Below are 15,542 nucleotides of genomic sequence, written 5' to 3'. Positions count from 1 at the left end.
AGAGAAGCTTACAGCACCTGGTATTCCCAGGTGTTCTCCCATCCAAGCACTAACCAGGGCCAAACCGGCTTAGCTTTCGAAATCTGACGAGATCAGGCATTCTCAGGGTCGCATGACCGTAAGCACTATATCTTAATTATCCTACTACAACTATCATGCACATTAAGAAGTGCGCTCTAAATGATTCCAGTCCTCCATAATATTTAGAAAGTCACCATATACAGTGAAGAAAATAAGTATTTCACCCTATATTGCAAGTTCTCCCATGTAGAAATCATGGAGGGGTCTGACATTTTCATCGTATGTCCATGTCTAATGTGAGAGAGATAATTTATTAAGAAAAATCCAGAAACCACAATGTATGATTTTTTTTTTTTTTTTATGATTTATTTGTGTGATACAGCTGCAAATAAGTATTGTAACACCCGAGAATACCAATGTTAATATTTGGTACAGTAGCCTTTGTTTGCAATTACAGAGGTCAAACGTTTCCTGTAGTTGTTTATCAGGTTTGCACACACTGTAGGAGGGATTTTGACCCACTCCTCCACACAGATCTTCTCTAGATCAGACAGGTTTCTGGGCTGTTGCTGAGAAACATAAGAGTTTCAGCTCTCTCCAAAGATTTTCTATTGGGTTTAGGTCTGGAGACTGGCTACGCCACGCCAGAACCTTCATTTGCTTCTTACAGAGCCACTCCTTGGTTTTCCTGGCTGTGTGCTTCGGGTCATTGTCACGTTGAAAGACCCAGCCACAACCCATCTTCAATGCTCTGACTGAGGGAAGGAGGTTGTTCCCCAAAATCTCACAATACACGGCTGCGGTCATCCTCTCCTTAATACAGTGCAGTCATCCTGTCCCACGTGCAGGAAAACACCCCCAAAACATGATGCGACCCCCATGCTTCACAATAGGGATGATGTTCTTGGGATGGAACTCATCATTCGTCTTCCTCCAAACACGGTTAGTGGAATTATGACCAAAAAGTTCCATTTTGGTCTCATCTGACCACAAAGCTTTCTCCCATGACTCCTCTGTATTATCCAAATTGTCATTGATCAAGTTCGAGTCTTCCTGATTGTACGGGGTGGACGGGTGTTTTTATGCAGGTAATGACCTCACACAGGTGCATCTGATTCATGATAATACATGGAGTGGAGGTGGACTTTTAAAGGCGGACTAACAGGTCTTTGAGGAACAGAATTCTAGCTGATAAATAGGTGTTCAAGTACTTATTTGCAGCTGTATCACGCAAATAAATAGTTAAAAATATCATGCATTGTGATTTCTGGATTTTTCTTTTTATATTCTCTCTTTCACAGTGGACATGCACCTAAGATGAAAATTTCAAACCCCTCCATGATTTGTAACTGGGAGAACCTGCAATATAAAAGGGTGTTCAAATACTTATTTTCTTCACTGTAAGTGGATAATCAAAACAATGCAGTTGTTTTCAAATGGTGTCATAGATGGGTGGCTTGTTGTTGTGAAAAAGTATTTGCCTCCCTCCTGATTCCCTTTTTTTATTGGATATGTATCAGACTCAGGTTTCAAATCATCAAACCAATTGTAATATCACGCAGAGACAACCCAAGGAAATACAAAACGCAGTTTTCAAATGACATTTAAATTTATTAAGGGACAAGAAAATCCAAACCTTTTTTGACCCTCTGTTGAATCACAAAGTCAGACTAACCTCAAATTTGGTAAAGGTGAGGTCAACTTCACAAGACCTATAAAGACCTGCAGGCCTTGCTGGGCTCCGTTAAGATCTGTGTTCATGACTATCATAAGACACTGACCAAAAATGGCATCCATGGGAGAGTTCCAGGCAAAAATCCTTGCTGTCAGCAAAGAATACAAGGGTTCGTCTCACATTTGGCCCAACAGGTCTTGATGATCCTCAAGACTTTTGGAGAAACATTCTGTGGACTGACTGAGTTTACTTTTAGGAAGGTGTATGACCCGTTACATCTGGTGTAAAAATAGCCAGCATTTGATAAGAAAAAATAAATAAAATAAAAAATAAAGAACACTATACCAACAGTGAAGCTTGGTGGTGGCAGTGTTATGGTTTGGGGCTGCTTTGCTTCTTCAGGACCAGGACAAGTTGCTGTAATCAATGGAAAATGAATTATGCTGTCCTTCACACTTCTGCAAATCAATCCAGTGAGCGCTGATCACAGCTTGATGAAGCCAACAGAACCACATGTCAGCAAAAAGCAGAGATGCAATGTTGAGGCCACCTAACTGGACCCCCTCTATACCTCGGCTCCACGTAGAAATTATGTCCATAAAAGTTATGAACAAAATCAGTGACAAAGGGGAGCCTTGGTGGAGTCCAATTCTCACTGGAAATGAGTCCGACTTATTGACCACGAACCATGATTGAAATTAGGGTGAGACGAGCAAGACAACAAGCGAAAAAGTCTACCACATCGGCGAAGCGACAGGCAGATTTGTTGTAATCCTGAATTGCAGTGGTAGGGGGCGCCAACAATTACAGATTATAGTCTTAAATCAGGGGTGCCCAACTACTCAGAGATCAGGTGCCACATTTTTTACTGTTATCGCAAAGAGCCACATCATCAATATGAAAGAGCCAAAGAGCCACATCATACACATGAGCATCATTCCCTCCTGACACACATACCTCTGCTCAGCCATATTTATTTTAAATGTCACACACCAACATGATAAGAAAAATCAACTCCTAAAGACCACTGGCCACTAATTTTTAAAAAGTTAAACTGTGTGCTCTTCCTCACACAGACCATACTAGCATTTCAACCAAGTCTTGTCCAATATTTCAATGACATCAAAGAAGTAAATTCCCCTTTATTGTATGGGTTGGTGGCCCTTGCAATGTTCCAAGCCAATTGACATGATGCAAGCGTAAGTCTCTGGATGCTTCATTATATTAAAAAAAAAAAAAAAAAATGTATCTGCTTTTCTGTCTTATTTTTCAAAGTGACTAACTTGTGACTGAAGTTCAGTCACTTTTGGAAATTTCAGGTGGATGTTAGTTTGGAGTGAGCTCAAGTGAAGATTTGAAGATGTGAAATGTACAATAGACGGCTGACACACAAGGCAGACTGGCTGGCCGTTGCGTTCAAAAACAAAAAATGAGCTCTCCCGCTCTGGTAAAAACGTCCTGTGTTCGTCCGCGTATTATCGTTTAACTGCATTTTCCCCTGGCATTTTGAGAGCAAATTTGACAAAATTATTTTCTCCAAAGATCACATTCCGACTGGGAAACTTCGATCTATTTTCATTCAATTTAAAAGCCAGTTTTATGAAAATACCGTACTAACCTTTCCTGCTACTGTTATGTGACCATAGTTGGGAGACCCAGAGGAGACTTCTTCTCCAGGGCCGAGGTTGTCCTCCTCGTGTTTAACTCCCTCTCTCGTTGCAAACAATAAAGCCACTCTTCGACGATTGCCGTCACGCTTTCTTTCCTGCGCAGTCCCATCTCACTCACACATCGACTCACACACACACACACACACAGAGCTTGTTGTCTCAATACCCGGAACAGCCAGAATAAACACAAGCATAGCGTACAAGCATAAATGGGCTTGCAACTACTGTAATGAACTCAAGCAAAGCACACACGCATGCACATTAAAGAAAAACATAACTACGATATGTTGTCTGGCCTTCACGAGAGGCCGCACAAAAGGATGCAAAGAGCCCCATGCGGCTCAAGAGCCCCGCAGGTTGGCCAGCCCTGCGAAAAGAGCTTGCCATAGAGGTGATGTGGATCGATAGATGATTGATGAATAGATGTGGCTATTTATGATTTGAAATGTATGATTCTTGTCTTGTTTTCTCTTCTAGTCAAGAGGGATGGGCCTGGTAGAAATATTGTCATTCTTGTTCCAGCTCAGTTTCTCAACATTGGGCAGAGTGAGTTGACAATAATTAACCTGTATGTACCTGCGCATGTGTGAATTTGTGCTTGTGTGTGCTGAAATTTATATTATCAGTTTCTTGCTTGGTTTTACTTTTTTTGTTATTGAGGATGTGTTTTTGTTGCCCTCAGGATTACTCAGTGGAGGGCATGAGTGAGTCATTACTCACATTTCTGCAGCACCTTCGGGAGTTTGGACTGGTTTTCCAAAGGAAGGTAGGCACTGAGAGGGAGAGGAAAGGCTTTGTTTCATTCTGTTCCAGAACTGTTTCCTTCTATGAGAAGTGACAAAATGACCCTCACGGGGAAGCCAATTTATTGCTGCAGTAAAACTGCATCCAGGTTCCATCAAGTCTGGCTGCATCACCTCTAGACTGTAAAATCCTTATTCATGACAGGGAATAAATGCATCTGTATGGTTATTTCCAATTGCTAGGAATGTATGGAAATGTAAGGATGTTGCCTGAGCAATTTGTTCTCCAGAATTTGAGTGGTTTAAATAATCAAAATAATACAGTGGTACCTATAGTTACGAACGTCTCTCATAAAAAATTCAGGTTACGAAACACCTCCTCGGAAAACCTTTGTCTCTAGTTATGAAGGAAAATTCGGGATACGTTGGCCCCCAAATTCCACCGAACATAACTATCCTGTATCTTGGTTTGAAAGTGGCCTGTAGAACTGCTCTCCCATTGGCTATCGCCGGAGCATCTTCCTGGCATTCCATTGGCTAGGATGGCCGTCAGTCTCTACCCATGATGCTTTTCCTTTCCCTTGCACACTCGAGGGTCATCGAATCACACGCGAGCACTTTCACATGCTGTCACACGCAAGTGCACATTGGTAAGGTCCAACAGTTTTGAGTTTTTCATTTCTGTTTTTTGCAAGTTTATTCATCTTTCTTTACGATGAGCCCTAAGAAACTTCACTGTAATTAAGTTGTGTGCGTGTGCACATTCGTATGTATGTTTTCTCTCAGCTGTCAAATGTTTGCTTCCTCCTCCGCCCCCCCACTATGCCTTTTGCTTCACACTCAACCCTTCTCTTCGCAAAGTCACACAATGCCTAAAGTAAATGAACATAATTTTTGTTATTCTTTGCATGATGTACTTGGAATGCTTTTTTTGGGGATGGAGGGTCTTGAAATGGATGAGGCTATTTACATGTAAAAAGCGCTTCTACATATCAGAAATTCAGGTTACGAAATGACTTCCGGAATGAATTATTTTCATAGGTAGAGGTACCACTGGATTGTATCTTAAAGCAATAAATAATAGTTTGAACTCCTTTCACTTAACTATTACACAGCTAATCGTTCTTATTATTACTATATTTTATATTAACAGACTGCCACTGAATATACAACTTGTGACCTTTCAGCCTGTTGGTTCACATTAAAACCAATTTCAACTCATGTATGGAAACTAATCAATGTATCCTGGCCTCTAAATTTGGTACAACAGTATTAAAAATTCAGCCTTAACAACAATAACTACGTTGTTTTGGATGACAGTATGTCCAGTCCGCCATGAGACTGTACATGTATAATTGTGCACCATAAATTGTCCCAAAAAATTCAGGTTCCAATAATACCATCAGCTGTTTGCACTAATTTGATTGATTTGCTTTCTTACATATACTGTATGTGTTTTTATGTTTATATAGTAGTAATTGCCAATCGTGTACGAGCATTGCTTCTAATAATTTTATAACCTTATGGTGCTACATGAAGGGGATTTTTATTGAGTGCATAGCAACACAACTGCCAATGACAATAAGTCATTCACGGTTGATTTAACAATAAGTAAATAATTGACACTTTCAATCAAAACTTTGCTGCACCTTATTATTTGATGTAATTAAGAGTACAGCGGTACCTGAAAAAAGAAAAATAATTAAGAAAATAATTATTTGAACACCCTACTTTATTGCAAGTTCTCCCACTTAGAAATCTTGGAGGGGTCTGAAATTTTTATCGTAGGTGCATGTCCACTGTGAGAGACAATCTAAAAAGAAAAATCCAGAAATTACAACGTATGATTTTTTTTTTTTTTTTTTTAACGATTTATTTGTGTGATACAGCTGAAAATAAGTATTTGAACATCTATCAGCAAGAATTCTGTTCCTCAAAGACCTGTTACTCCGCCTTTAAAAGTCCACCTCCACTCCATGTATCATCATGAATCAGATGCACCTGTGTGAGGTCATTACCTGCATAAAGACACCTGTCCACCCCGTACAATCAGGAAGACTCAAACTTGATCAATGACAATTTGGATGATACAGAGGAGTCATGGGAGAAAGCTTTGTGGTCAGATGAGACCAAAATGGAACTTTTTTGGTCATAATTCCACTAACCATGTTTGGAGGAAGACGAATGATGAGTTCCACCCCAAGAACACCATCCCTACTGTGAAGCATGGGGGTCGCATCATGTTTTGGGGGGGGTTTTCTGCACGTGGGACAGGATGACTGCGCTGTATTAAGGAGAGGATGACTGCAGCCATGTATTGTGAGATTTTGGGGAACAACCTCTTTCCCTCGGTCAGAGCATTGAAGATGGGTCGTGGCTGGGTCTTTCAACGTGACAATGACCCGAAGCACACAGCCAGGAAAAGCAAGGAGTCGCTCTGTAAGAAGCATATCAAGGTTCTGGTGTGGCCTAGCCAGTCTCCAGACATAAACCCAATAGAAAATCTTTGGAGGGAGCTGAAACTCTATGTTTCTCAGCGACACCCCAGAAACTGATCGAGAGATCTGTGTGGAGGAGTGGGCCAAAATCTGAAAAGCTGCAAATAAGTACTTGAACACCTATCTATCAGCTAGAATTCTGCCCCTCAAAGACCTGTTAGTCCGCCTTTAAAAGTCCACCTCCACTCCATGTGTTGTCCTGAATCAGATGCACCTGTGTGAGGTCGTTAGCAGCATAGAGACACCTGTCCCCCCATATAATCAGTAAGACTCAAAGTTGTAACATGGCCAAGACCAAAGAGCTGTCCAAAGACAAAATTGAACAACTCCACATGGCTGGAAAGGGCTACAGAGAAATTGCCAAGCAGCTTGGTAAAAAAATGTCTGGTGTTGGAGCAATCATTAGAAAATGGAAGAAGCTAAACATGGTCAATCTCAATCTCGGAGTGGAGCCCAATGCAGGATATTACCTCGTGGGGTCTCACTGATCCTTAGAAAGGTGAGGAATCAGCCCAGGACTACACAACAGGACTTGTTCAATGACTTGAAAAGAGTGGACATGCACCTACGATGAAAATTTCAAAGCCCTCCATGATTTCTAACTGGTAGAAATTGCAATATAGCAGGATGTTCAAATGCTTACTTATTTTCTTCACTGTATATACTGTTATTAGAAGTGCAATCAGGTTGTGTTAATTCTAACACTGATGTGAAGAAGGGTTGTGTGCCATGATTGTACAAACATTTCTGCAAAATTACCAGCTTTCTTGTGAGTCATAATTCGTTTTCCATACAGGTCAGGAGGACTCGGAGAAATATATAGTGAAATACTGTCTGGTGGTTGGACAGGTTTGATTAGTGTGGGAGGAACCACATACAAAAGTGTAGAGCCCTTTTTTTTTCATTTTATTTTTTTAGAGTATGAGTTTGATACGGCTTGTGTGACTTTAATAGATGTACCAATATATCTGGTAGTCTTGTATTAGTAAACTAGCTGAAAGAATCTTGACATTTTTTTTTTATCTCATTTGTAGAGAAAGTCAAGGCGGTACTATCCCACCAGATTGGCCATTAGTCTGGCTGCAGGAGTCACAAGCAGCTCTTCTTCCCTTTCCTCCTCATCTAACTTGGGCTCCACTCCCGGTACTGGAGATGCTGGCTTCATTGTGGTTGAAACAAATTATCGCATCTACGCCTACACAAGTATGTCTAGAAACTCATCTTACACTAGATTACACTACCATCTGATGATGGCGTGATGAGTGATTACTGACTAGGCAATGTTTTGGAAAACACTCTTATTCTCGAGTCAATATCTGGTCCTAGCAAATAGCCTGCTTGCCTCTAGGTAAATTATAGCTACAATATATTGTTATGCATTCACTTGATTTCTGCATTTATCTTTTTTTTTGCTAAAATTTGCATTTATATATATTTGCATCTGTTGTGCCCCCCCCCTCCAGATTCAGAGCTCCAGGTTTCTCTGGTAGCACTCTTCAGTGAAATGTTGTATCGCTTTCCCAATGTGGTGGTTGCTCAGGTCACAAGAGAGTCGGTGCAGCAGGCAATCGCAAATGGCATCACTGCGCAGCAGGTATACCTGAGCACTACTTAAAAAGAGTGAGATGATATAGATAAAGACACCTCCTCACCAAAGCTTTTTAGTTCAACTTGCCCCTGTAATTTTAAGAATCCTTAAACCCTAATGGGGTTTGAGGTTCCATTGCTGAATGCATCGATAGATGAAACTGCCAATTGAAAAATTTGTAAAAGATTCACCAATTTCAAATTTTGCAAGTTAGCGCTATGTAATAGAACTTAAACTATACGGCAAAAACCTCACTTAGAATGTTAGAATACAGTGATTTACAAATCCTTTCCAACTTATAGTATATTTAGTTGAAAGCAAATCAGATGCAAGCTATTTATTGTTCAAACTGATTAACTTTGCAAATATTCACTCATGATGTGAGGCCTGAAACGTGTTCCAAAAAAGTGGGAAAATTTTAATGACTTTTCCTTTTAACAATACCCAATAAGTGTTTGGGAACACAGGACACACATTGTTGAAGCTTTGTAGGTGGAATTTTTTTCCTATTCTTACTTGATGTACAACTTCATGTACTCAACTGTCTAGGTTCTCTTATTTTGTGCTTCATATTCCACGTCACATTTTCATTGGTAGAAAGATATGGACTGCTGGCAGCCCAGTCTAATACTCTGTCTTTTGCTACTAAGACACGCTGTTGAAACACTTGCGGAATTTGGTTTTGGCTGCCCAGGACAGTCTGTGGGAAGTTTAGCTGTCATTCTGTGCCTACATCTCTCCTGAAAACCACCAAACATCCAACTGTATTCATAGTCAATGTGGGTTTTGTGTCTTGCCCAGGGACATGAGGACGACAAAAAAATGAAATGTTGAAATGTTGACTTGTCAGACCACGGCACACATTTCCACGTTACGTCAGTCCATCTCAGATGACCTTGGGCCCAGAGAAGACTGTGGCATTTCTGGTTGTTGTCAATATATGGGTTTTGCTTTGCCTGGCAGAGTTTTAACTTAAATTCGTAGACATAGCGAGGAACTCTGTCAACTGATAATGTTTTTCTGAAGTGTTCATGAAATCACGTGGCAAAATTCCTTCCACAATCTTGCCTGTTTAATGCTGTGTTACACCTGGCGGGTTGAACGTCACAGAGTTTTGCTGGTGGTTTTTTACCACATCAATTATATGAAGAGATTTCTCTGGATTCTATGAATCTTTTGACAATATAATGGACCATAAATCCATTCATCCATTTTCTGAACTGCTGAAATTCCTTGTACATTGAGACGCTGTGAACCCCCTATCTTTGGTTGTGAACAACTGTGCCTTTCAGAGATTATCCTTTTAGGGATGTCACTCTCCAAACTTTTTAGAATCGATTAGCCTATAGATATTTCGTTGATTACTCAAGTAATTCCCACAAAGTTTTCACGGGTCCAACAGTGCTCCCGAATGTAGCAAAAGTGCGTGATGTTCCAGGTGTTGTAAATTGGTTCTGAGCTTGCTTTTACATGCTTTATATGCTGTTACAAAAAAAAAAAAAAGAAATAAAATAAAAAAAAAAAAAAAATTGTGCTGGCCGTTTTTTGGTTCTACTTAGCTAAGTTAGCAGATGTTATTTCACTGGCCTATTTCTTTCTACTACCCATTCGTGACACTCATTTACAATTCATCTGTAATGTTTCAAATAGGTGTTTGAGGATTTCTCAACTTGCCCAGTCTTTTGTTTCCACTGTCTCATCCTTTTTGGAACGTTTTGGAGGCAATATAATATAGGTTGAAAATGTTTTACAAATCATTGCATTGTGTTTTTTTGTTTTAAGCTGGAATTTGGGTATGTAGTTACAATATAAAATGTCTGTCATATGATACAATTCTGTTGTTTGTGGTTAGATTTACCATCCCCCTGTTGGAATAATGTACTGTACTTTCTTTTCCTTTGCAAATTAATACTTTTATTGGATAAATGTCATTAAATAAATACTTAAGTTATTTAATGTGCACCAGATTTCCCTATATCAATGTTTTTTGTCAGACTGATTACAGACTGATTTTAATTTTGCAGATCATCCACTTTCTGAGAACCAGAGCACACCCTATCATGCTGAAACAGGTAGTGATTTGGCTGTTATAACCTTAAAAAAAACCCTGCATGCATCAACTTCCTATTGTCTTCACCTGACATCTTTGTGCTTCAGACACCAGTGCTTCCTCCAACTGTAACAGATCAGATCCGACTTTGGGAGTTGGAAAGAGATAGACTGCAATTCACGGAGGGTGAGTTGATTTAATAATCTAGAATGCGTTCCTGTGTGTGTGTGTCGCGTGCAGGCGTGTGTGCGTGCGTGCATGGATCAGAGAATTTATGGTCTTACAGTGAATGATGTCAAGTAGACAAGGGCTTTGATATTACTGAAACCATCAAAAACTATTCAGAGACCTTTATTCGGTTCAACCAAAGACACACATTTTATTTTTTGTTGTTCTGTTGATTGGGCCATGAAGGCTTTGTGTGTGGTCATGTCAATACCTTTTGAGTGAAAGTCTAATGACACTATTGTTCACATTGGATTGGCGTAACAGCGTCCTAAGTGGAAGTCAAAGATGAATTCTAAAACTAAATCACGCATGCAATTATCAATAAAAGGAGCGAGGAGCATGTCTATTATTGTAACGGAGTAAAAGTAGCGAGTCTTAACAAATAAGGGTATGATGTAGTATCGTGATGATGATGAAGTATGATGCATTCAGACTACTCTAACAAGTACAATTTACCCAAAATGTGACTTGAATAAATGTTAACAGTATCTGGTTCCTACTCAGGTTGCCATAGCTCTACTCACAATAAATGAGTTGCGATTGACAACAGCATGTACGATGAAGTGGATAAAATTGGTGGTACTCTCCTATTAATAAACGAAAGCCCACAGTGGTCACAGAAATAACTCGAGTGATAAATCTACCAATGAAATCCAATTTCAATGAAAATAAACCAAAGAAAAATCAAACCTCATTTTTGACGTACAACAGAATTCAAAATAACTCATGCAACAGTTCTTCACAAATATGAGTACCTGTCAGATTTAAACAGCCTAGGCCATTTAAAGTAAAATTATCAAGGAAGGAAGACAAGAGGAACTTCTGGCTCGCGAGGCAAACGTGGGATGTGTCTCTTTCACAATCTCCAACCCATACCAATCACATCTCCACGTCTCCACTTTTTTATTCCTTAGCGTGGTCCGCATCACACAAAGCAAATTGTGACAAACAAAGCAACCGTGACAAAAATAGTCCATGTGAGTCTTTGCGATGTCTTCACCATCCTCTGGATATCGTCAGTCTTTGTTGTCTTCTCCATCACTGTCTGGTGTTTCCATGACACCCAATGTAAATTGATTGCATCACATTGTTAAAGTACATCATAGCAAAGTTTCCATGGCACCTAATGTGCCCCTCGATTGCATTTCATCACATAAGCATTAAAAACCCAAGAAAGCAAATATGGGAACTTTATATCCAATTAATCCAACATTTCCCTCCTGTTAATCGAAAATTTGCTTAAATTCTCACATCACCCAAAATAGACACTTTGCCAGATCTTCGACTACTTTGATACACTCAGAGGAAAAATGGTTGTTTATGCTTTGTCATAACAGCTGGGATCTGGAAACTGATCAGGCAAGTCAACCAGAATACTCATGATTTGTCCCCAGCAAAGGATACATCTACACCATTTTGTTCTCCATGAGTGAGATTGCTGTGGCAATAATTCAGTTTCGACAAGATCACAGACAGAGACTACAGCAACAACCGCACAAAGTCAAAATAGCTGCGAAAACCGCAATGGAATTGAAATAGATGAGACGAGTGCTTTTTATTTGCCGAACACACTCACCCATTTGTCCTACATGGAGGTGTCAACACCAGAGTGCTCATTCATCTTACCATCAAGGACCCTAAGGGTTTTTATGGCCTCGGTCAGACCACCATCAGCAGCCATACGGTTCAGGATGAAGATAGATCGCTCCCCAAAGAGAGCGCAAACACCACCTTTTTCACCCAGGCGCATGTCCAAAAACCCTGTTGAGTCCAATTTCCCAATTTTTACATTGTGGTGTCTGTAGTTTATTGTCTCCACGTTCTTGTTGGTTGCACACCACCAACACACGAAAGATTAAAATCCAGTTGCCACTTGGTCAGCCAATTTACACTCTGAACACCACGGGGACACCAATGCGCAGGTGTTGGATCGTTTTATCCTTGGCATTCAGCTGCTCTCTTCTATGCCATTGTTCAAATGAAATTGCCTGTACAGTAGAAGTTGATTCAATAACAGACATAAGATGAATAAAGTACAATAATGTTACATTCTTGGGAAATTTATTAAAAAGCCCGTTATCTCCTTACCACTACCAGATGTCACTTTGTGACAATGGATTCAATGAATTCTCAATTACCAAAATGATTCTACACGTCATTGCTGATAAATTTCCCAATTTGTTTCTGGTTCCTAGCAAATAGACGCAAGTGAAATATCCGGTGAGAATCAGAAAACAATGTTTTTCATTTTTCAAAAAAAGTCACTGGATATACAAAATCCCAATTTTTGCATTCATGATCAGGTGCTGTTTTACTCATAACTTCCAAGGTGCAATTATCTGGTAATAGCGCTCGTATAATCTGTAAAAGTGGTCTGGGACCCATGCAAATGACGCAATCTTTTGACAAAGCTGTTGCTACTTGTTCCACCATAAGTACATACTATTATTATTTTGTCCCAAAATGACTGTTATTACATGAAATCACTCATCAACCTTTAGCTTTTGGATCACCCTTACCTTTTCTAATGTTGCTCTAGGAAAAAGGGTGCTAGCTGTTACCTCTGTACTTTTCACAAAGCATCAAAGTGAAGCGTGGATTACCAGAGATGTAGACCCAGAGGAAAAAGCCCCAACATGGATTTGCGCCTCCATTATTTTCATCCATCACCAAAGTGTCCCAACTCGTGTGCATTCAGATTATTCATCATATACCACTTAATTTGACTAAACACTGCTACTTGTTCCCCTATCTGTCGAACTTGACGATGTGATTATTCTAAAATAAATTTTGGATCATCATCGCACGCATGAGAACCCAATTGTGGATCATTTAGGTTTTGGATTGCCGTAGGTTTTTCGTGTATGGCATGACATTACGACACTCCATAGCATCCCATTTCGGGACCTAACCACTTTAGGGTAGGGATTTCATTTAGGTATCCCTATAGGTTCAGTGTCTTTAAATTTCTTCACTGGCCATCAGCTATTTTGAGATACTATAAATCTCCACCCAGCTTGTTAACTAGTCTTTAGCTCACCTCCCCAATCGGATCCTAGACTGAAATTACCTTTCTGGAATGTACAAAAAGAATCCAAGTCAACCTAATTTTTACAGCTGTAAATGTTCAACAAAACCTGAAATGGACATTCCCACTTAGGAAAATACCAGTGCTTCTTTTCGCTCCTTACCAGGATCCAGTCTCCTGGTTCCACCAATGTGATATCCTGCTGATGTTGATAAATCGGGATGCTCTGTTGAAAAGGGTTCTACCCATTTTGAGAATGCATCTATTATGACCAAGCAATACTATTTTTATTGTGTATTGTGTCAGGTAAATTCAATTTGAAGTAATAAGGAGAGAATACCTGTTTTCTGTTACTTGAGCTCAAAGAGAAAGAAGAAGAATCAGGTACAACTCTTGAATGTTCTAAAGCAGTCTTCCTTGAAACCTCTTTTTATTAGATTTAGGAGGTCCCTACCAACAGTGACAAATCTAAAGGGTGGGAGCGAGCAAAAACGTGTTTGGGTGACTATGTGTCTGCATGTTGTTGGAAAGTTATGATATGTAAACTAACAAATATGTACTATAACGACATATGTGCTGAGCAAAGTGTTCTTTGCAAGCAGAAGCATTCTCTTCATAGCAGCAAATGTGTGATAAACATACATTTTAATTAATAAATCTCACTTTGGTTTAATTCAATAAAGTTCATGTGGACAATTTGGAGAATGTTTATTTTTTTTTGTGAGTATAATATTAATGTTACCTATCCTCCCATTTTTGTGAGTATAATATTAATGTTACCTGTCCTCCCATTATCCCTTCTGTTGAGACATGCGTCAGCTCATGACCCAATTAAGACAAGTTAATTTGGTGCAACTGGTTTATTGTTTGGTCATACATAGATGATGTTTTAGTTTTTTTTTTTTCCATACATCCTGTTCCATTTTTTGACTCTTTTGCTGAGTTTCTCGTAATGTATTAACTTCTAGATTTGTAGTTGTATCAACGTCATAATTTTAGTTTTTTTTTTTTTTTCCATGCAGCTTCCTTTATTTTATCAGCAAAGCATTTCCCAATGAATTCATATTTTTTGTTAGATGTCTGTGTGACACATTTGGATACAGCAACAGTTTTTTGCAGTTGTTTCTTTGAGTAATTGGACTAACAATTTTGCATACATTGCCTGTGAATGAAATTATCCGTTTTCTTTTTTCTTTCAGTATTGCGCAAAAATATGAACCGTTGCAAATGCATATTGGTTCTCTGTATAAATCGTTACATTTTTCTTTCATTGGTTTACATGCCTCAGTTAGTGTTAGTTGTACTCTTTTTGCAGAAAATGCGACAGCATGTTCTGATTTGGTTTTCCCAAATACGAACACAACATTCCCTATTGGTAATGGCTGGTCTTTCATGTCACATCTGCTTTATTTATTTTTAAAAAATTCTTTCCCAATTTTTGACAATCATGTTTTGTTCCATCTCCCGGAAATGGTAACATTTGCTGGATTAAGAGTTGTACATCTTTCTATTTTGATAGAAATGTCATGTTTCGCAGAAGGTGAAACAAAACAGTTAATGCATTTATTTCTATGAAGTCATAAAGTGACCTTTTGAAAGTCATTATCTTATCACAATTTGGCAAAATCAAGACCGCACTTGTTACCAATGCTTGCTTTATGTTGCAAAATGCTTTTTTGCTTCCACCCTCCATTTCAACAATGATGGTATTTTTAAGTCTTCCTTATTGCATCATTTTGTGTAATGGAGTTGTTAATTTGGCTAATTTGGTACCCAAATTCAGCATTAATTTGTCAGTCCCAAAAATGACAAATTATTGAATTGTTTGTGGCTTTCGAGTTTGTAAAATGTTTAACCTGTTATTGGCGAACTTGAAGTTTCTTTTTGCTTTGTGCCCGTCTGAATGTGCAGTGTTGCAATTTCTCATTCTGACTTTTTTTCAAGATGCTATTTTTCAGGTACCAAACCAACCATCCTGATCCGAGACAAGTAGAGGTTAAGGTTTAGGGTTAACCCTAACCCTAACAAAGTTGAGTGAAAA

The 15,542-nt window shown here is 39.1% G+C and overlaps 1 protein-coding gene and 1 pseudogene across 6 annotated transcripts in view; one reads left to right on the top strand and one right to left on the bottom strand.

The window, feature by feature from the left end:
• The window catches only part of gtf2h4 (general transcription factor IIH, polypeptide 4), a 46,597-nt gene that overhangs the window by 17,931 nt on the left and 13,124 nt on the right, over nucleotides 1–15,542 (top strand). For 5 of the 6 annotated variants that reach the window (XM_061834183.1, XM_061834363.1, XM_061834457.1 and 2 more), the window contains 6 exons: nucleotides 3,844–3,912; nucleotides 4,049–4,132; nucleotides 7,642–7,810; nucleotides 8,071–8,201; nucleotides 10,220–10,267; nucleotides 10,353–10,431. In XM_061834183.1, the coding sequence (XP_061690167.1) occupies nucleotides 3,844–3,912; nucleotides 4,049–4,132; nucleotides 7,642–7,810; nucleotides 8,071–8,201; nucleotides 10,220–10,267; nucleotides 10,353–10,431 (580 nt within the window). The remainder of the gene's footprint in view (nucleotides 1–3,843; nucleotides 3,913–4,048; nucleotides 4,133–7,641; nucleotides 7,811–8,070; nucleotides 8,202–10,219; nucleotides 10,268–10,352; nucleotides 10,432–15,542) is intronic. The other variant, XM_061834631.1, reaches the window with a different exon arrangement.
• On the bottom strand, nucleotides 6–124 carry LOC133504365 (5S ribosomal RNA; annotated as a pseudogene).

Source organism: Syngnathoides biaculeatus, chromosome 1, assembly GCF_019802595.1.
Source record: "Syngnathoides biaculeatus isolate LvHL_M chromosome 1, ASM1980259v1, whole genome shotgun sequence".
Taxonomy (NCBI): domain Eukaryota; kingdom Metazoa; phylum Chordata; class Actinopteri; order Syngnathiformes; family Syngnathidae; genus Syngnathoides; species Syngnathoides biaculeatus.
This window is presented reverse-complemented; position numbering and strand designations above follow the sequence as displayed.